Genomic DNA, 17,376 nt, shown 5'->3' on the forward strand with positions numbered 1-17,376 from the left:
GAATGTAATTAAGTGTGTTGGAGAGTCATGAGAAGATGCTGAACTAAGACCTCAGCTGTAGACTTGCTGTTTTTCACTATGGACTGCCATAGGGTTGTATTACAGGGTGACCTGTTTAGACTATAGTCTTGTTGTCAGACAGTATGGTAGATGTCGGGAAGCTGTTTTGAGGTTGTTGCCATGGTGATCTACCTTCTGACCCAGGAGCTCTTGCGTTGTGTGCCCAAATGAAGAAAAAAAATCGTCCCAAAGAGAGTTTCTAACAAAGAAATAATTTTAAAGATGTATTTGATCCAAGTTTAGAGAGTTTGGTTTCAATTGTATTTGTGTGTGCTTTAGATGCTTTTTTGTTTTTTTTGTTTTAATTTTGTTTATTTTATTTATTGTTGCATATGAGAAGCCCCCTGTGTTCTAAATTAGTGCTCAATGATTGTGATTGATAATGTCAGCTCAGAGCCCTCTGAGCCGGTTCATCGTGGCCGCTGGTGTCGGGGTATGAGCTGGTTGTGGGGTGCAGCCTGGTTGCGGGGTTCAGGCTGGGTGGTCTTGCTCTGCCTGCTGGTTCTCATCTACGGCTCTCACGCCCCCCTCATCGCTCTCACTCAATCTGATGGCCAAGTCCCCTTTAGCCCCTCATCCTGTGTCATCCTCATCGAGCTCACCAAGCTGCTGGTTTCCACGGCAACGCTCCTGGCCACGGAGGGCCGTTCCGCCCTCTTCAGCACGTCGGTCCGCGGGGTCCATGTGCTGCCCTACGCCGCCCCTGCGGTGCTCTACTCCCTCAACAACAACCTGGTGGTGTATATGCAGGCTCACATGGACCCCAGCACCTTCCAGCTGCTCAGCAACCTCAAGATCGTCTCCACGGCAATGCTCTACTCGTCCTGCCTGGGAAAGAGGCTGCGGCCCACCCAGTGGCTGGCCCTGGGCCTGCTGACGATGGCCGGGGGAGCACACAGCTACAGCAGCCTGGGGAATGAGGCAGCGGCGGGGCCGGAGGACCACTGGGGCCCCAGGCTTCACGTGAATGGGCAGGGCCTGGTGCTGCTGCTGGTGTACTGCTCATCCTCGGGCCTGGCGGCCGTCATCACTGAGCGCACGCTGAAGAGCCAGCGGCTGCCGCTCAGCCTGCAGAACATTTTCCTCTACAGCTGGGGCGTGGTCATCAATGTTGCGACTCACGTGGGCGGGAACGGCAAGGAGAGGAGCTTCCTGGAGGGCTTCTCTGCTCTGGTGTGGCTGATTGTGATTGGGCAGGCAGCGGCGGGCCTGATGATGTCAGTGGTGATGAAGCACGGCAGTGGAATCACACGGCTCTTCGTCATCTCCTCAGCCATGCTGGTCAACGGCGTCATCTCCTGGGCAATGCTGCGACTGCAGCTCACACCACTCTTCCTTCTGCCCACGGGACTCGTCGCTATCGCTGCCTATCTGTACTACAGGTAGCAGCCAGCCACAGCCCAGCTGTGTTACAGCTAATGCCTAACTACTAGACAACTGTACTACAGGGAACAACCATGCACCGCAGTACTACAACACGCCTGTGTCTCATGTTACAGACACCCACAACACACATGTGTCACAGGTTACAGACACCCACAACACACATGTGTCACAGGTTACAGACACCCACAACACGCCTGTATCACAGGTTACAGACACCCACAACACGCCTGTATCACAGATTACAGACACCCACAACACGCCTGTATCACAGGTTACAGACACCCACAACACGCCTGTATCACAGGTTACAGACACCCACAACACGCCTGTATCACAGGTCAAATGCAGCTCCAGCATACCTGCACAACAGGTAACAATCAGCCACACCTGGACAGATGAAGGCAGCATAGCTCAGAATGTGAATTCTAAGAAGAGCTCTGACTGACATAGACAATGGTGTTTTGTTTTGTGTAGACATTTGTGTTTTTTTTTTCTGATTTCAGCGATATCACTGTTAGTTTGATTTTCTTCCGGTCTGTTGCTCCAGGGCTTCATGAGTTCCCAAGTGGTCAGAAAGACCCCCTGTCCCTGACACACATCCAATGGTCATGTCTTAAAAACAAAACCAGTGCCCTTTTAGCTAACCCTGCCCTCCTCGTAAGGCAATAGACAGTCACAGAGCACTTTAACCACGAGGGGATGGCCAGAGAGAGAGGGAGAGATGGTTCTGGATGCAGCTGTTGTACTGGTATCTCAATGAGAATGGATTCCATCTGGTCATATTGGCCTTGTCATCTCTCTTCCTCCACTCCTCCCTCCCCTCTCTCTCTTATTAACTCCTCTGTTTCTCCTCCTCCATTAGTCTCTCCTCTCTTACCCCTGTCCACCCCCCCCCACCCCCATCAGTCAGAAAAATCCAGTCATACCTCACGTCTGTGCTGTGCTGACGTTCCTTCACACACAGACACACACACACACACACACGCGCGCGCACACACACACAAAACAGTGAGCTGATGCTCCTCATCTCAACCCTTCATTTCAAAGTGTGTGTGCTTCTGTGTCTGTTTCAGCCAATTAAACACAATGGGAAACACAATTTTAAAATGGCAACAGAAGTGGTACAAATATATATATCATGTATTATCTATGTTTATGATGAAAAAGTGTTAATAAAGATTGGATTGCTGTCAGAACGGCAAGAACTGTTTGTAGTGTGTGATTCACAGGTGAGTTAGCCTGGTGTATGTGTGTGTGATGTGGTCTATTAGGTTGAGCTGCAGAACAAAAATTTGTAGTAGTATTAATAGACCAACCACAAAACAAGCTAAGACCTTTCAGTTTATTATGAGCATCCATAGAGAAACCTTTTGCAAACAACATGGTGTGCAATAGTATGGGTGGATATCTTCGGTCCTTTACAGACTCTAATAGATCTTGTGAAATTTGAAAGAAGGCAGAGCTGCTGTGTTTAAAGCAACAGTATAAAGAAATCTGCCACTTGTTGAGGTATGTTTTTATAGGCAACTAGTTTTAGTATAATTTTGAATCTCATTTTGATGGAATATGGTCATGTGAAGGACCGATAAGCACACCTGGCGTTCCCACTAGTCACCTTTGCTATGCAGTACGTGGTCTGGGATGGACAATGTGAAAATGATAGAAACGCTTTCACAGTTCATCCCCAGCTATGTCGCCAGAAGACAACAGTCAGCACGCTGGCAAGTTTTATCAGTGCCAGCAGTGCTGGTTTAGGTGTTTGTCATTCATTTTAGGTAGTTAGCTTGCTAGTTAATTTAATTCCTTACTGCTGCTTTACAGCACAAGAGTAGTCATACAGAAAGACAATCAGCACACACACCATAAGATTATAAAACGCCTAAAGGCTAGAGTTAATATTATAAATATATGATAAACACATCATACATAGTCTGCTCCTACATGCGTCTATGTGTGTGTGTGTCATGTTCAGCTCTTGGTCAAAGTGTGTGAGTGTGCCATGTTGGTATATTCTTTTCAGCTCTATGTGTGTATGTGCCATGTTGAGCTGTGGGTCAGTGTGTGTGTGTGTCTGTCAAGTTGATCTATGGGTCAGTGTGTGTGTATCATATTGAGATGTGTGTGTCATGTTGAGCTGTGGGTCAGTGTGTATGTGTGTGTCATGTTGAGCTGTGTGTGTGTTATGTTAGCTGTGGGTCAGTGTGTGTGTGTGTCTGTCAAGTTGATCTATGGGTCAGTGTGTGTGTATCATATTGAGATGTGTGTGTCATGTTGAGCTGTGGGTCAGTGTGTATGTGTGTGTCATGTTGAGCTGTGTGTGTGTTATGTTGAGCTGTGGGTCAGTGTGTGTGTGTGTGTGTCATGTTGAGCTGTGGGTCTGGGCGGGACTCTGCAGTAGGATGGTTGTGGGGCTGGTCTGCTTCGACTGACCACCTTTCAGTTCTGCTACAGCTGAAAGAACATACACACACATAAAGATGCAGCTGAGAATATAGTATGTGTGTGTGTGTATGTGTGTAGACATATGCAGGAGAGGGAGAGAGTTTGTGTGTGCACGCCGCACACACACTGTGAACTCACTTCTTTGTAGTTGTCGGTTCTCAGCCTGTAGCTGTTGGTTCTGTGCAGACAGCAGCACTGCATCCTGAATGGCCTCCAGCAGCAGAGTACGGTACCGTTCCTCAGACAAGCGTCGCTGCTCCTCTAGAACCTGGCGGAACACACGGAACACCTGCACAAGAGCGCAGAGTGATGGAAGTCATTAGATGGTTATGTTTGCATTCACACCTGAGTGTGTGTGTGTGTTTGTGTGTGTGTGTGTGTGTGTGCGTGCTTGCGTTCTCACGTGTAAGCCTTCCTTTCTGAGTATGAGTGTGTGTGTTCTCACCTCTCTCCTCTCTGAGTAAGTGTAGGTCCTGAAGGTGATGTGTGTGTCGGTGTTTTCTCACCTGTACATTCTCCTCTCTGAGTGTGTGTAGGTCCTGCAGGTGGTGTGTGTGTGTGTGTGTGTGTGTGTGTGTGTGTGTGTGTGTGTGTGTGTGTGTGTGTGTGTGTGTATGTGTGTGTGTGTGTGTGTGTGTGTATGTGTGTGTTCTCACCTGCAAGCTCTCCTCTCTGAGTGTGTGTAGGTCCTGCAGGTGGTGTGTGTGTGTGTGTGTGTGTGTGTGTGTGTGTGTGTGTGTGTGTGTGTGTGTGTGTGTGTGTGTGTGTGTGTGTGTGTGTGTTCTCACCTGTAAGCTCTCCTCTCTGAGTGTGTGTAAGTCCTGCAGGTGGTGTGTGTGTGTGTGTGTGTGTGTGTGTGTGTGTGTGTTCTCACCTGTAAGCTCTCTTCTCTGAGTGTGTGTAGGTCCTGCAGGTGGTGTGTGTGTAGTGTGTTTAGCTGGCTCTCTGCAGTGTGTGTCTCTCTGTTCAGGAGCTCCCCCTGCAGTAGCAGCAGCTGACGCTCCCGCTGTAACACATTCAGCTCCCCTTCACACACACCATGTGCCTGCAACGACACACACACACACACGCACACACACACACACACACACACACACACACACACATATAGAGAGTTAGGTGTTGGTGTCAATGGATGTAGCGTGTGCATGTGGTATGTGTAGAGTGTATGTGGTATGTGTGGTGTGTGTGTGTGGAGTATATATGGTTTGCATGCAGTGTGTGTGTAGAGTATACATGTGAAATATATATGTGGTGTGTGTGTGTGTGTGTGTGTGTGTGTCCTCACCCTCTCCTCCATCAGTTCTCTCTCCATCTTGTCCAGCTCCTGGCTGATTAGTTTGCCGTGATCCTCCTTCTCCTGACGCCTGCTCAGCAGCATTCTAGAAAACTCCGCCTGCCATGACTCCTCCAGCTGACAAGAAGAATGTGTGTGTGTGAGTGAGTGTGTGTGTGTATGCTGTACATGGTGTTTGAGTATATGTGCTATGTGAGAATGTTCATATTTGAGTTCAATGGGTTGGTCTCTCATCTCTATGTATGGTCAATCTAGGAAAGTCGTTTATATCTGTGTTATTGCTATGAGGTGATTGGTCAGGTTTAACTCACTGATCCCATGCCAGCTGCTGGTTGGTCAGATGTTGAGGGTGTTTCTTTGGTGGGCCCCGCCTCTTGCTTGAGCTCCTCTCTGAGCTGCTGAATCTGGCTAACCCGCTCCTGAATCTGCTCAACACTCACACACCCCTCTGAACACGAACACACACACACACACACACACACACACACACACCCAGACATCAATATGACCATTACCATCACACTTCCCTGACCCTCTTTGGCATCTGTATTCCATCTTCATCACCATCATCATCATCACCTGTGATGTGTGTCTCCATCTCATGTGTCAGTCTCTCCTGCAGGCTCTTCATCTTCTCCTCTCTGATGACATCATCACTGTGAGACGCCCCGCCACTCTGAGCTGTCTGCATGTTGGCCTCCTGTAGATCACACACCCCCCTCAGTCCCTCATCTGTGTGGATGTGTGTATGTGTGTGTGTGTGTGTGTGTGTGTGTGTGTGTGTGTGTGTGTGTGTGTCCTGTGTGAGTGTGTTTATATGTGTTTACTGAGTGTGAGAGATATGGTGATATTGGTGTGTTCTCCCTGTGTAGGGAACCCTTGAGTGACCTCTCTCTCTGTCACTCTCTATCACAGTCACTCTCTCTTTCAGTCACTCTCTCTCTGGCAGTGCAGGAGGGGTGGAGGGACCATTTAACAGGCTCTCCGTTCACACAGAGCTGGAAAGTATGACGCACGATTAATAGGGCTTTTCAGCTCTGCTCATTTCACTGGGGTGTTCAGCTCTGGGCTTGATTAACTGGACTGACACCTGAGACTCCCCTGATGTCTAAAATGTCCCCAGTTGGATATGGGAAAGGAGTTTCTACATCAGCTTACATCTCTCGATTTACATCTCTTAAACATGCTGTCCTCGAACACACAGCACACACACTCACACACACACACACACACACAAACATATATATAACCAAGAAGATGTACACCTGAACCTCCCTTTTCACAAAATAGCAGTTAAACGTATGAGCTGCTTACACACACATGCATATGCACTTCCAATCCATACAGTAGTGTATATCATACACATACACATACACATACACACACACACACAAACCTTATTTATTTCACACACAGGTTGTTTTCAGGCAGGCAGTGGTACTTACGGTCATGTCAGTGCGTCAGGACTGTCTCAGGCTCCAGCTCACACACTAGCCTACCTCTCTCTCTCTCTCACACACACACACACACACACACACTAGCCTACCTCTCTCTCTCACACACACACACTAGCCTACCTCTCTCTCTCACACACACACACACACACACTAGCCTACCTCTATCTCTCACACACTCATGTCCTTCTGTTACACACCAGTCTGCCTGATCAATTATTTATCCCCCTCTTCCCTCTCCTCACTTTCACACACACACACACTCGTTTTGACAGACTCCTCCATTTCATTTATGCTCTCCGCTCTGGGAAAACACACACACACTACCATTTTTTTTTTCCGCACTCTCTTCTTCTTTTTCCCCTTCCTGTCTCACAATCACACACTCTCCTGAAACATCCCTTACCTGTGTGTGTTTTCCACCTGTGTGTGTGTCCACTACTTGAGACATCTCCAACCTGTGGTTTCTACCATATGTCTGACCATGTCTCTCCTTATACAGTACACTGCAAAAATTCAGCTTTTAAAAACAAGGGAAAAAAGTAATAAAATGGGGGATATATTACTTAAAATAAGCTAAATTATCTGCCAAAAGAACAGGAAAATTTGACTTACCAAGATACAATATATCTATATATAACTTAAAACTAGTGCATTTGTATTGAGTCTTACTTTGATAAAGCAGTTGTGGTGATGGTGGTGATCAAACTAGTTTCAAGCATTAACTTGCTCAGAACCAGTAATTCAATCTAAAATATAGCTGCAGGCAGCAATGGCGGGTTCCTCCTCAACATTCCAATCATTACAAAATTGACATGACACTGACATGTATTTCATACATGTACACAACATTGGACAGATAATTGGATCAATGGCTGATTTGAAGTCATTTTTTTTAATTATTCACAAATTGTCACTGTCGAGAAATATCCATGCTGGTGACATTATGGGTTCTTGAGACTTTTTTGTTTCCCATGAGCAATAAGTCATGGGTACCAAGTTTTAGACATTTTGGACTGACAGGGTTAAAATGCCACCCTTTTGAAAGTGACAACTTTGAAGCGTGTTCTGTCAGGCCACCTGTGCTCTGGTCAGGCCCTTAATGCAGAGATCCATTCTTTAAAAGATTTGATTACAACAATAACTGTATGAAAGTGAGGATACACTTCACTAAAGGATGTTTGTAGGTTATGTACTACTACAGCTTGCTCTGCCCACACACTTTCCCCATCCATGCTGTTTCCCTCTTTCCCAGTGCAGGTCACACCAAGGGATAAATGCGGCGGCCGCATGAGGATTAGAAGTAGCCCAAAAAACATAGTCCCACACAATAACACTGTTTTCAAAATTTCCCAAAACTGGTTAAAAATCCATGGTTATAGGAACTCTCCCTGAATTGACATCTCTCTATTCTCAGTCATACACAACTGACAAGAGGCATGCAGTGAACTGGACCAAGGTACAGCTAATGTCCAGCTGTTTGCAAGTGTACCTTGTGATGGTACAGCAGCTTGACAATACTTTATCATGGTCAGACTCTCTCATCCCATTTAACTACACAACATGCACAATCAAGGTGACCAACAGTATTATTAACATGAAAGCTTGTCTCGGGGGGTCATGCATCTCACTACAAGCTTTTGATTAAACGTGAGGACCCTGTTAGCAAGTTATTTCTATTCATGTTTTGTTTGTGATTGAATGGTAATGTCAGCTAGCTAAAAACAATGTTAGTTAGCTTGGCTAAAATGTTTTTTATAGCAACAGATAGCAACAAATCAGATCAATGGAACTTTAGAAAGGGGGGGTGGATGGAACATATACAGTAAAGGTGAAATGGTAGGCATTGTTCTGCCTTGAAGCTGCATGCGCATCCTCATTGTTTGTAACCACCAACCCATCTAAATGTAAAGATAATATCCAAGCTAGCAATTTTGCCAAATTTGACTGCAACTTTTTAGCATTGTAGAGCAAACACACTCACTGCAAAGTGTACTAAAACGTGTCACCACAGAGCTGCCAACTTTTCAAAAAACCTTGGAGTGAGAAAATGTTGCCGCGCACGCAGCTACACACGTTGGGTGGCTCAGATATCAGGGAATTGGAATTAATTTGGCGTTGTACCCATGTTGTGCTCTGCATTCTGTTGGTTTTTGAGGCCCAAAGTCTGCCTACTGTGGGGCCTACTGGAGATGGACAACATTGGTTACATTCTGTGAAGCAAAGACATAGCTGAAGGTCCACCCCCAGGACATTTTGGTTTAAGTAGATGTTATTTCCTGCATTCTAGTGGATCTTTGGGTGGTATGCTAAAGATGTTCAATACCTGAACTTATTCTGATTCATGTTCATCTGATCATGACTTGTAGGGCCTTTTAGACTTGAGCTGAACATTCAACCAGAAAACTATTCTTGTGCCTCAATGACTGTCTATGTACCACAATATAGCCTAATTAATAGACCTGTGTTTAAGATTTTACCAAGGTAGGTTGATTGACATTTTGATTACAATGGTATTCAACTAATTCTTAACTGGAACCTAACCTATATTGTTAATAATTGTATTTAATGATTTATGAGCACTTCATTTAAGAGCACTTAACGATTTATGAACAGCAAAAAATGACACAAGATTAGTTAGGGAGAAATATTTTTCACTATTCAAAGCCTCCCACACACGTTCCATCAAACAAAAAAGTGCAACAAATAAAGTGCTTAAACAGTAGCCTTTTTAAGCAATAAAATAGATCAACACATGACAAAAATAACTAAAAATGAGGTATCAGGTGCAGATCAGAACCTGGTTAGTCGTTTTCTAAGATCTGTGGGCAAGGTTGTACTGGCCTGTGGCCTTCTTGGAGGCCTTGATGACCTCTGAGTGGGGCTCCCATCTGAAACAGGGCTCCAGGTCAGCCCTCTTTATGGCCATTATTGAAGACAGGGTGCCATCCAATGCCAGGCTATTTCTGGTCTTAGTTTTGTTCAGTCCCACTGAACACTGAAAACACCCTCTCAGCATCTGCATTCGAATGGGGCAACACCAGGACCAGCTTGGCGACGGCAACAAGCCTCTCAAATTCTTTGGTTCCTGCCACCTATTGAGAATGAACAAAGAACAAAATGGAAAAACATACCATATTTTGTTTTGATTAATACTGTAAGTACACTGTAACAAAGTTCAGATACAACATGCATAGTTTGCATCATGTATGACACGATATAGGCATGCATCAATAATAGCAACAGATGTAGCCAAGCCACACCTGCCAAAAAGAAAGCCAAAAAAAAGTATACCTTATGTTTCCGTGTTGCCATTCCAGCCCAGAAGCTTTCCATCTCAGTTTCGTCCTGAAGGTAGGTGGTTGGCATGGTCTGATAATTCAGAAACTCCTCACCCAGGTGGTCATGCTCCTCTGGCCCATGGTATGGGAGGAGATGGGGAAACCTATTTATGAAAGTAGAGTTACAGGTTGTTAAGTTATAGGTATATTGTCATCGACCAGCAGCAGTTCATACACATGTCTGAGGAAAAGCCATATAAGAATAACTCAGGTGCAGTTTAGGAGTGAACATACCTCATCATTCCTGTCTTTATGTTAAATTATTTGGAATACATCTTACCTGTTCAAAGTGTTGTTTGGAAAAGTCTTAAGAGTGAGTCCTTTTCTTTGGCCTGTTAATAAAAAGATAAATGCTATGTGAGCAGCCTAAATAAACAATGCTATGATGATTTGAGCATGCAGTATACCACGAGGTTAACAAGGTGCTCTCATGCTGCTTGTAATGACAGCTGAGTTTACATTCACCACACAAAATCAAGTTCACACACACAAACACAAACGAATAATTTCTTTCAAGATTTAAAGTTTAAGAGAGTGAGTACTTAATTGAACCACATGTCATTAACATATCTAGTCTCTGCTCAGATTGGAGATGAAGATTTTCTTCAGCGATAGATTCTCTTCGCGAGTTTCTCTTCGAATGTTACGAGATGAGATTACTAAAATGTATTCTGTATGTCTGCTCAGTTTTACAGTGCTTCCTAAGTAAAGGTTTGAAAAGAAAGCTTCAGACTTTCTCTTGGAGAAACAGTTATCTATTTGCCAAGCCAATGTAGCAGGTTGTCATGTTAACCCATTATTAAACTGAGCATATCGATTGTTACTGCATTTTTTAAACTTATAATTTAGAGTGTTTAAACAGAACAGCCGTTGTTTGACACTGTCCGGTAACTGACATAGCTATCTGCCACCACCTGCCCCCGCTCGTCAAGCGAAACGTGTCCGATAAAAGTCCACTTTCGTTGGACTGGCCAGCTAGCTTAGCATAACTGTCATGCAGATCCAATGGCATCTAATGCTACCTAGCCTGGTATGCTAATTGTTGGTATACATCGCTAACTCCACCAAATACTCATGTCGCTAGCTTTAATCTGAGAATGGCATGTTAGTAGTACATTTAATATCAGTAAATTATTTAATTACCGCTGATACTTACATTTACGGTCTGTAGCCTCGTGAGCTATTGCTAGCCACCGTAGCCATCTCGTCCGCCATTGTTTTAGAAATGAATTGAAAACCTGTTAAAATGGCTCCTCCTCTTTCGCGACGTAGCCAAGATGGCGCCCGTATAGGGCGAGTAGTGTCCACATTTTTACACTGCAATATAAATGCTTTATATCAATCATTTTTGAAGATATGAAGTTGCCTTTGCCACATGGGAACATGTTGTAGTGTCTTCCACGTGCATACCAAGTTTGGTGTTGATATCTGAAAGATTTGCTGAGATATTACTTCACTTCCTGTTTGATGGCTTTTCTGCTGAAATTCAGTGGCTGTACCGGACAAACGGTTGTGAGGATCAAAATTCTGTTGGATAAATGTTGTGAGGCTTGGTCTGAAGATCATCTCTGGTGATTTTGAAGAAGATTTGACAAAAAATTGTAGGAGTGGAGGCCTTTCAAAGGTTTTCGATAAAACCGGAAATTGCGGAAAATCTATATAACCGGAAATTGACGCCATAGGGTGTGTTGAATTCGTCTTGATCCAGGAATCCAATGGTACCTCATTTTTGAAAATCAGTCAAACGGTTCAAAAGTTACAGTGTTAACAAAAGTCCAACTTTGACCTGTTGGTGGCGCTAGTGTGGTCTAGTGGGAGACATGAAACTTGGTGTGAGTGGAGAATTGACTGTCCTTAATGAGTGTGCCAAATTTCAGAAAAAGTTACCATACGGTTCTAGGGGCTGCCATTGACTTCAATGGCACAAGAATAAATAATAATACCTACAATAACAATAGGTTTCCTCCTGACGGAGGAACCCTAAATATAGCTGCAGGCAGCAATGGCGGGTTCCTCCTCAACATTCCAATCATTACAAAATTGACATGACACTGACATGTATTTCATACATGTACACAACATTGGGCAGATAATTGGATCAATGGCTGATTTGAAGACATTTTTTTAAATTATTCACAAATTGTCACTGTCGAGAAATATCCATGCTGGTGACATTATGGGTTCTTGAGACTTTGTGAACCAGGGAAAAATGTATATTCTGCACAATTTGTCACTGTATAGAAAAATCCATGCTGCAGACTTACCAATGGGATATTCAATTTGAAATGCAATACTGTCAAGATCCACAAGGCTTCAAGCTAAGGAGGGGGCGGGGCCTTGGTCAGGCCACAATGTCATGAAATGGGTGTGTGTGCGTCTTGCCAAGTGTTTGGTGTGTCAGGTGGAAGTTTGTGTCTGTGAGAACTGGGGCAAGCCGCGCGGGAGCGAAGGAGGAGAGAGGGAGACATTACACTGGAAATGGTGGTAGCAATTAGCCAAGCATGCATGTTTCAAATATTCACCAAAAATCTACTTTTCATCTTACAGTCAACTTTTTTCAGATTGTGTACTAAACATTCTCAAGTGTTCTTCATATGAACTTGTGATTGAATCAGAGTATACTTTTTGAATGAAAAATGTGTAAAGCATTATTTTAGCGTTAGCGATTAATGCAATCTGCTTTATATCAATCATTTTTGAAGATATGAAGTTGCCTTTGCACATGGGGACATGTTGTAGTGTCTTCCACGTGCATACCAAGTTTGGCGTTGATATCTGAAAGATTTGCTGAGATATGACTTCACTTCCTGTTTGATGGCTTTTCTGCTGAAATTCAGTGGCTGTACCGGACAAACGGTTGTGAGGATCAAAATTATGTTGGATAAATGTTGTGAGGCTTGGTCTGAAGATCATCTCTGGTGATTTGAAGAAGATTTGACAAAAATTGTAGGAGTGGAGGCCTTTCAAAGGTTTTTGATAAAACCGGAAATTGCGGAAAATCTATATAACCGGAAATTGACGCCATAGGGTGTGTTGAATTCGTCTTGATCCAGGGAATCCAATGGTACCTCATTTTTGAAAATTGGTCAAACGGTTCAAAAGTTACAGTGTTAACAAAGTCCAACTTTGACCCGTTGGTGGCGCTAGTGTGGTCTAGTGGGAGACATGAAACTTTGGTGTGAGTGAAGAAGGGACTGTCCTTAATGAGTGTGCCAATTTCAGAAAAAAGTTACCATACGGTTCTAGGGCCTGCCATTGACTTCAATGGTACAAGAATAATAATAATAATAATATACCTACAATAACAATAGGTTTCCTCCTGACGGAGGAACCCCTAAATCATAGCCTGCACGGCAGCAATGGCGGGTTCCTCCTCAACATTCCAATCATTACAAAATTGACATGACACTGACATGTATTTCATACATGTACACAACAGTGGCAGATAATTGGGATCAATGGCTGATTTGAAGACATTTTTTAAAATTATTCACAAATTGTCACTGTCGAGAAATATCCATGCTGGTGACATTATGGGTTCTTGAGACTTTGTTGAACCAGGGAAAAATGTATATTCTGCACAATTTGTCACTGTATAGAAAAATCCATGCTGCAGACTTACCAATGGGATATTCAATTTGAAATGCAATACTGTCAAGATCCACAAGGCTTCAAGCTAAAAAGGAGGGGGCGGGGCCTTGGTCAGGCCACAATGTCATGAAATGGGTGTCGCTGGTGTGCGTCTTGACAAGTGTTTGGTGTGTCAGGTGGAAGTTTGTGTCTGTGAGAACTGGGGCAAGCCGCGCGGGGAGCGAAGGAGGAGAGAGGGAGACATTACACTGGAAATGGGTGTAGCAATTAGCCAAGCATGCATGTTTCAAAATATTCACCAAAAATCTACTTTTCATCTTACAGTCAAACTTTTTTTCAGATTTGTGTACTAAACATTCTCAAGTGTCTTCATATGAACTTGTGATTGAATCAGAGTATCACTTTTTTGAATGAAAAATGTGTAAAGCATTATTTTAGCCGTTAGCGATTAATTGCAATCTGCTTTATATCAATCATTTTTGAAGATATGAAGTTGCCTTTGCACATGGGGACATGTTGTAGTGTCTTCCACGTGCATACCAAGTTTGGCGTTGATATCTGAAAGATTTGCTGAGATATGACTTCACTTCCTGTTGATGGCTTTTCTGCTGAAATTCAGTGCTGTACCGGAACAAACGGTTGTGAGGATCAAAATTATGTTGGATAAATGTTGTGAGGCTTGGTCTGAAGATCATCTCTGGTGATTTGAAGAAGATTTGACAAAAATTGTAGGAGTGGAGGCCTTTCAAAGGTTTTTGATAAAACCGGAAATTGCGGAAAATCTATATAACCGGAAATTGACGCCATAGGGTGTGTTGAATTCGTCTTGATCCAAGGAATCCAATGGTACCTCATTTTTGAAAATCGGTCAAACGGTTCAAAAGTTACAGTGTTAACAAAAGTCCAACTTTGACCTGTTGGTGGCGCTAGTGTGGTCTAGTGGGAGACATGAAACTTGGTGTGAGTGGAGAATTGACTGTCCTTAATGAGTGTGCCAAATTTCAGAAAAAGTTACCATACGGTTCTAGGGGCTGCCATTGACTTCAATGGCACAAGAATAATAATAATAATAATACCTACAATAACAATAGGTTTCCTCCTGACGGAGGAACCCTAATAATACCTACAATAACAATAGGTTTCCTCCTGACGGAGGAACCCTAAATATAGCTGCAGGCAGCAATGGCGGGTTCCTCCTTAACATTCCAATCATTACAAAATTGACATGACACTTGACCAAAGGCCCTATATGGTCATACCAGGTATGGCCATATAAAGTGCTAATAACCTTTTGGCTTGAGCCATCTTGTCATGGGTGAAGACAAAGGCCACCTAACGTTTCCGGGTTCAAGACACACAAAAGCCAGGAACCATGTCTGATGGGTCATCAACATAGACAAAAGGCCGGGAGTTGCTTGATGGCTGTGGCCTGGTGCTATGCAAATTAACGTTTTGGGGGTTGTTCACACAATTTGTACAATGTGAAATTATGTGAGGTTATGACAAAGAAACCGAAATCTATGTTTGTCTATGGCTGCACTGCAGCTACAATTCACTGAATCTCTCTTACCAATTAAACGTTGCCCTTGAATGAACGTTACCCTTGAATAAATGTACACCACTAATAAGCATTGTGTAATAAACACTGCAGCGTTTAATCAAAGGAATATGGTATATGACAGCAATAATGTTTAATGTAACTGGCCTTTCTAACAGTACAAGTGGCCCCAGCTTGCCCCTTACGGTCTAGGTGCATTGCAAATAAAGACAAGAGCCTTTTCATTTGGCCCAGTGGCAGACTGTCTGAGGTTGTCGAATGTCACCACTCATGGAAGGCTTCTTGTCCAATAAAAGTAAACCTACTTGATTGGAACAAATTGTTTTGCATACTGTGATATTCCAATTATAAACAAATATAAAAAAAAAATGTATATGTACAAAGTTGCTTCCTAATTGCATTCAGTCTTATTTTCATAGCTATTGTGGTGTCAAAGTAGAATAACTACATATGTGTCTTACATAAACATACGTACTGAATTTTAATCAATTGGAGTCAGTGTAGTTACATGTGGTGATATGTCCATGTCATTGTTGTGTTGGAAATGTATGTGAATGCTGGGTGGTTGACTATTTGTTATTGGATGATCTGTGTGAGATGTAAGCAAGGTAAATATTCTGTGAGGTGGTAAGATAGACAGCAGTTGTAGAATAAATAAATACTTTATTAGCAATGAACAAAATATACAAGTTAAGACAAATGTAAGTGTAAAATGAACATGAGTAAAATAAGAATGTATATTTAAAAATAGGTGGTTTTTAACCTTTTGTAATTTTTTACAATAAGCAAAGAATTTACTACAAATGAACAAAAATACAAGTTAAAGACAAATGTATAAGTACAATGAAGATAAGTGTTTTTACACATTTTAAGTTTTACATTGAAAACACATTTAAAGTGAGAGTAAAATGAATGTGTTTGACAATAGTAAGAAGGTAAAATATTTACTTAATGTGATTTACTGTGTAGGGGTTGTGCAATTGAAAATCAAATAAAAACATTTACAAGTATAAGAATTATGAAGATTATTAAGATAAGAACTGTGAAACAATAGGATTATGAAATGTTAAGGTTATGTTTATGACAAGTGTTGTATGTGAAGATGTATGTTTTGGTGAGTGTAATGCAATAAGTTGTCAGAACTATGTGTTGTGTTGTGTTGATTTAGACGTCACAGGTAGAAAGCGTTTCGTCCAAAAAAGTGAAGAGGGTCTCATCAGCGATGTCTGTATGTTGTTGAACAGATGCAGAAGCTGTGTAGTGCAGGGGTGTAGTGCAGAAATAGAATCGTCTTTGACACGCACAGTTACCAAGCCAATGGACAGGAAATGTGCAGTGACTGTGATTGGGTCTGTGTCCAGGTAGATGTGCTTTGGTGCAGTGTTTATGATCCATCTTAAATTCTCTTGTAGTGGTGTCATTTATCTCCAATGTGAGGGTAACATTCCATTGGTGGCGGAGCTTAGGTGTAATAAAATGTTGGTTACATGTAGGGCACATGTGGAAAAGTGCACAAGGAGGACAGTTGGAAAGAGGGTGCCTTTTGGGACAGGTGATTGTGGATGTAGTCATGGCTCCAATGATGAGTCCAGTGACTTCCTCTGAATTGTCTGGTACTGGTGCAGCTACACCATGTCTGGGGGGTCGATTGATGGTCTCTGCTGTGGTGGATGGTGATGTGCTGACAGTGATGGTGTTGTTGTAGTCCTTAACAGTGACAGGTGAGAGGGTGTACCAGCTGTTAGCAGCTGTGTAGTTAGCAGGATACTGGCAGTGCTGTTGGCGACGGAGTAGGTCGACATCTGTATTTCTCGGCATTCGTGTTCAAGCCAACGGGTGGTGTTTTCTTGGATGTCTTGAATTTTCACTGTGATGGTGACCTGATGAACAACAAGAGGGGAGCATAATTTTAGAAACTGTGAGAACAGATGTAGGCTGTGGTAGATGGTAGGTAAGTGCAATATATTATTGTGTGTTGTTTCAAAAGGTAATGAAAGAAATGTAAATGTGTGTGTAGCTGAAATGTGCATTGATTAGATATGTTCACACAGTGGCTATGGGGGGTTGAATTATGAAAATGTGTTGTAAAGGACTATACAATTAAAGGTGTGATTTTGTAAATAAAATAATACTGTGTGTGAAATGACAATGTATGAATGTGTAATTTATATAGTTGTGTGGTGTATGAAATTGTATTGGAAAATTGGAGTAAACATTTACCTGTTGACGATTTCTTGGTTTAGCTAA

The 17,376-nt window shown here is 42.9% G+C and overlaps 1 protein-coding gene across 2 annotated transcripts in view; it reads left to right on the forward strand.

Moving 5' to 3' along the window:
- The first annotated feature begins 426 nt into the window (after positions 1-426).
- The window catches only part of slc35a4 (solute carrier family 35 member A4), a 31,752-nt gene continuing 14,802 nt past the window's right edge, over positions 427-17,376 (forward strand). Inside the window, exons 1-2 of one of the 2 annotated variants that reach the window (XM_031568973.2) lie at positions 427-1,750; positions 1,784-2,648. In XM_031568973.2, coding sequence (XP_031424833.1) covers positions 427-1,446 — 1,020 coding nt within the window. In that variant the 3' untranslated portion in view covers positions 1,447-1,750; positions 1,784-2,648. Of the gene's footprint in view, positions 1,751-1,783; positions 2,649-17,376 lie in introns of those variants that run through there. The other variant, XM_031568974.2, reaches the window with a different exon arrangement.

This window comes from Clupea harengus, chromosome 6, assembly GCF_900700415.2.
Source record: "Clupea harengus chromosome 6, Ch_v2.0.2, whole genome shotgun sequence".
Taxonomy (NCBI): Eukaryota; Metazoa; Chordata; class Actinopteri; order Clupeiformes; family Clupeidae; genus Clupea; species Clupea harengus.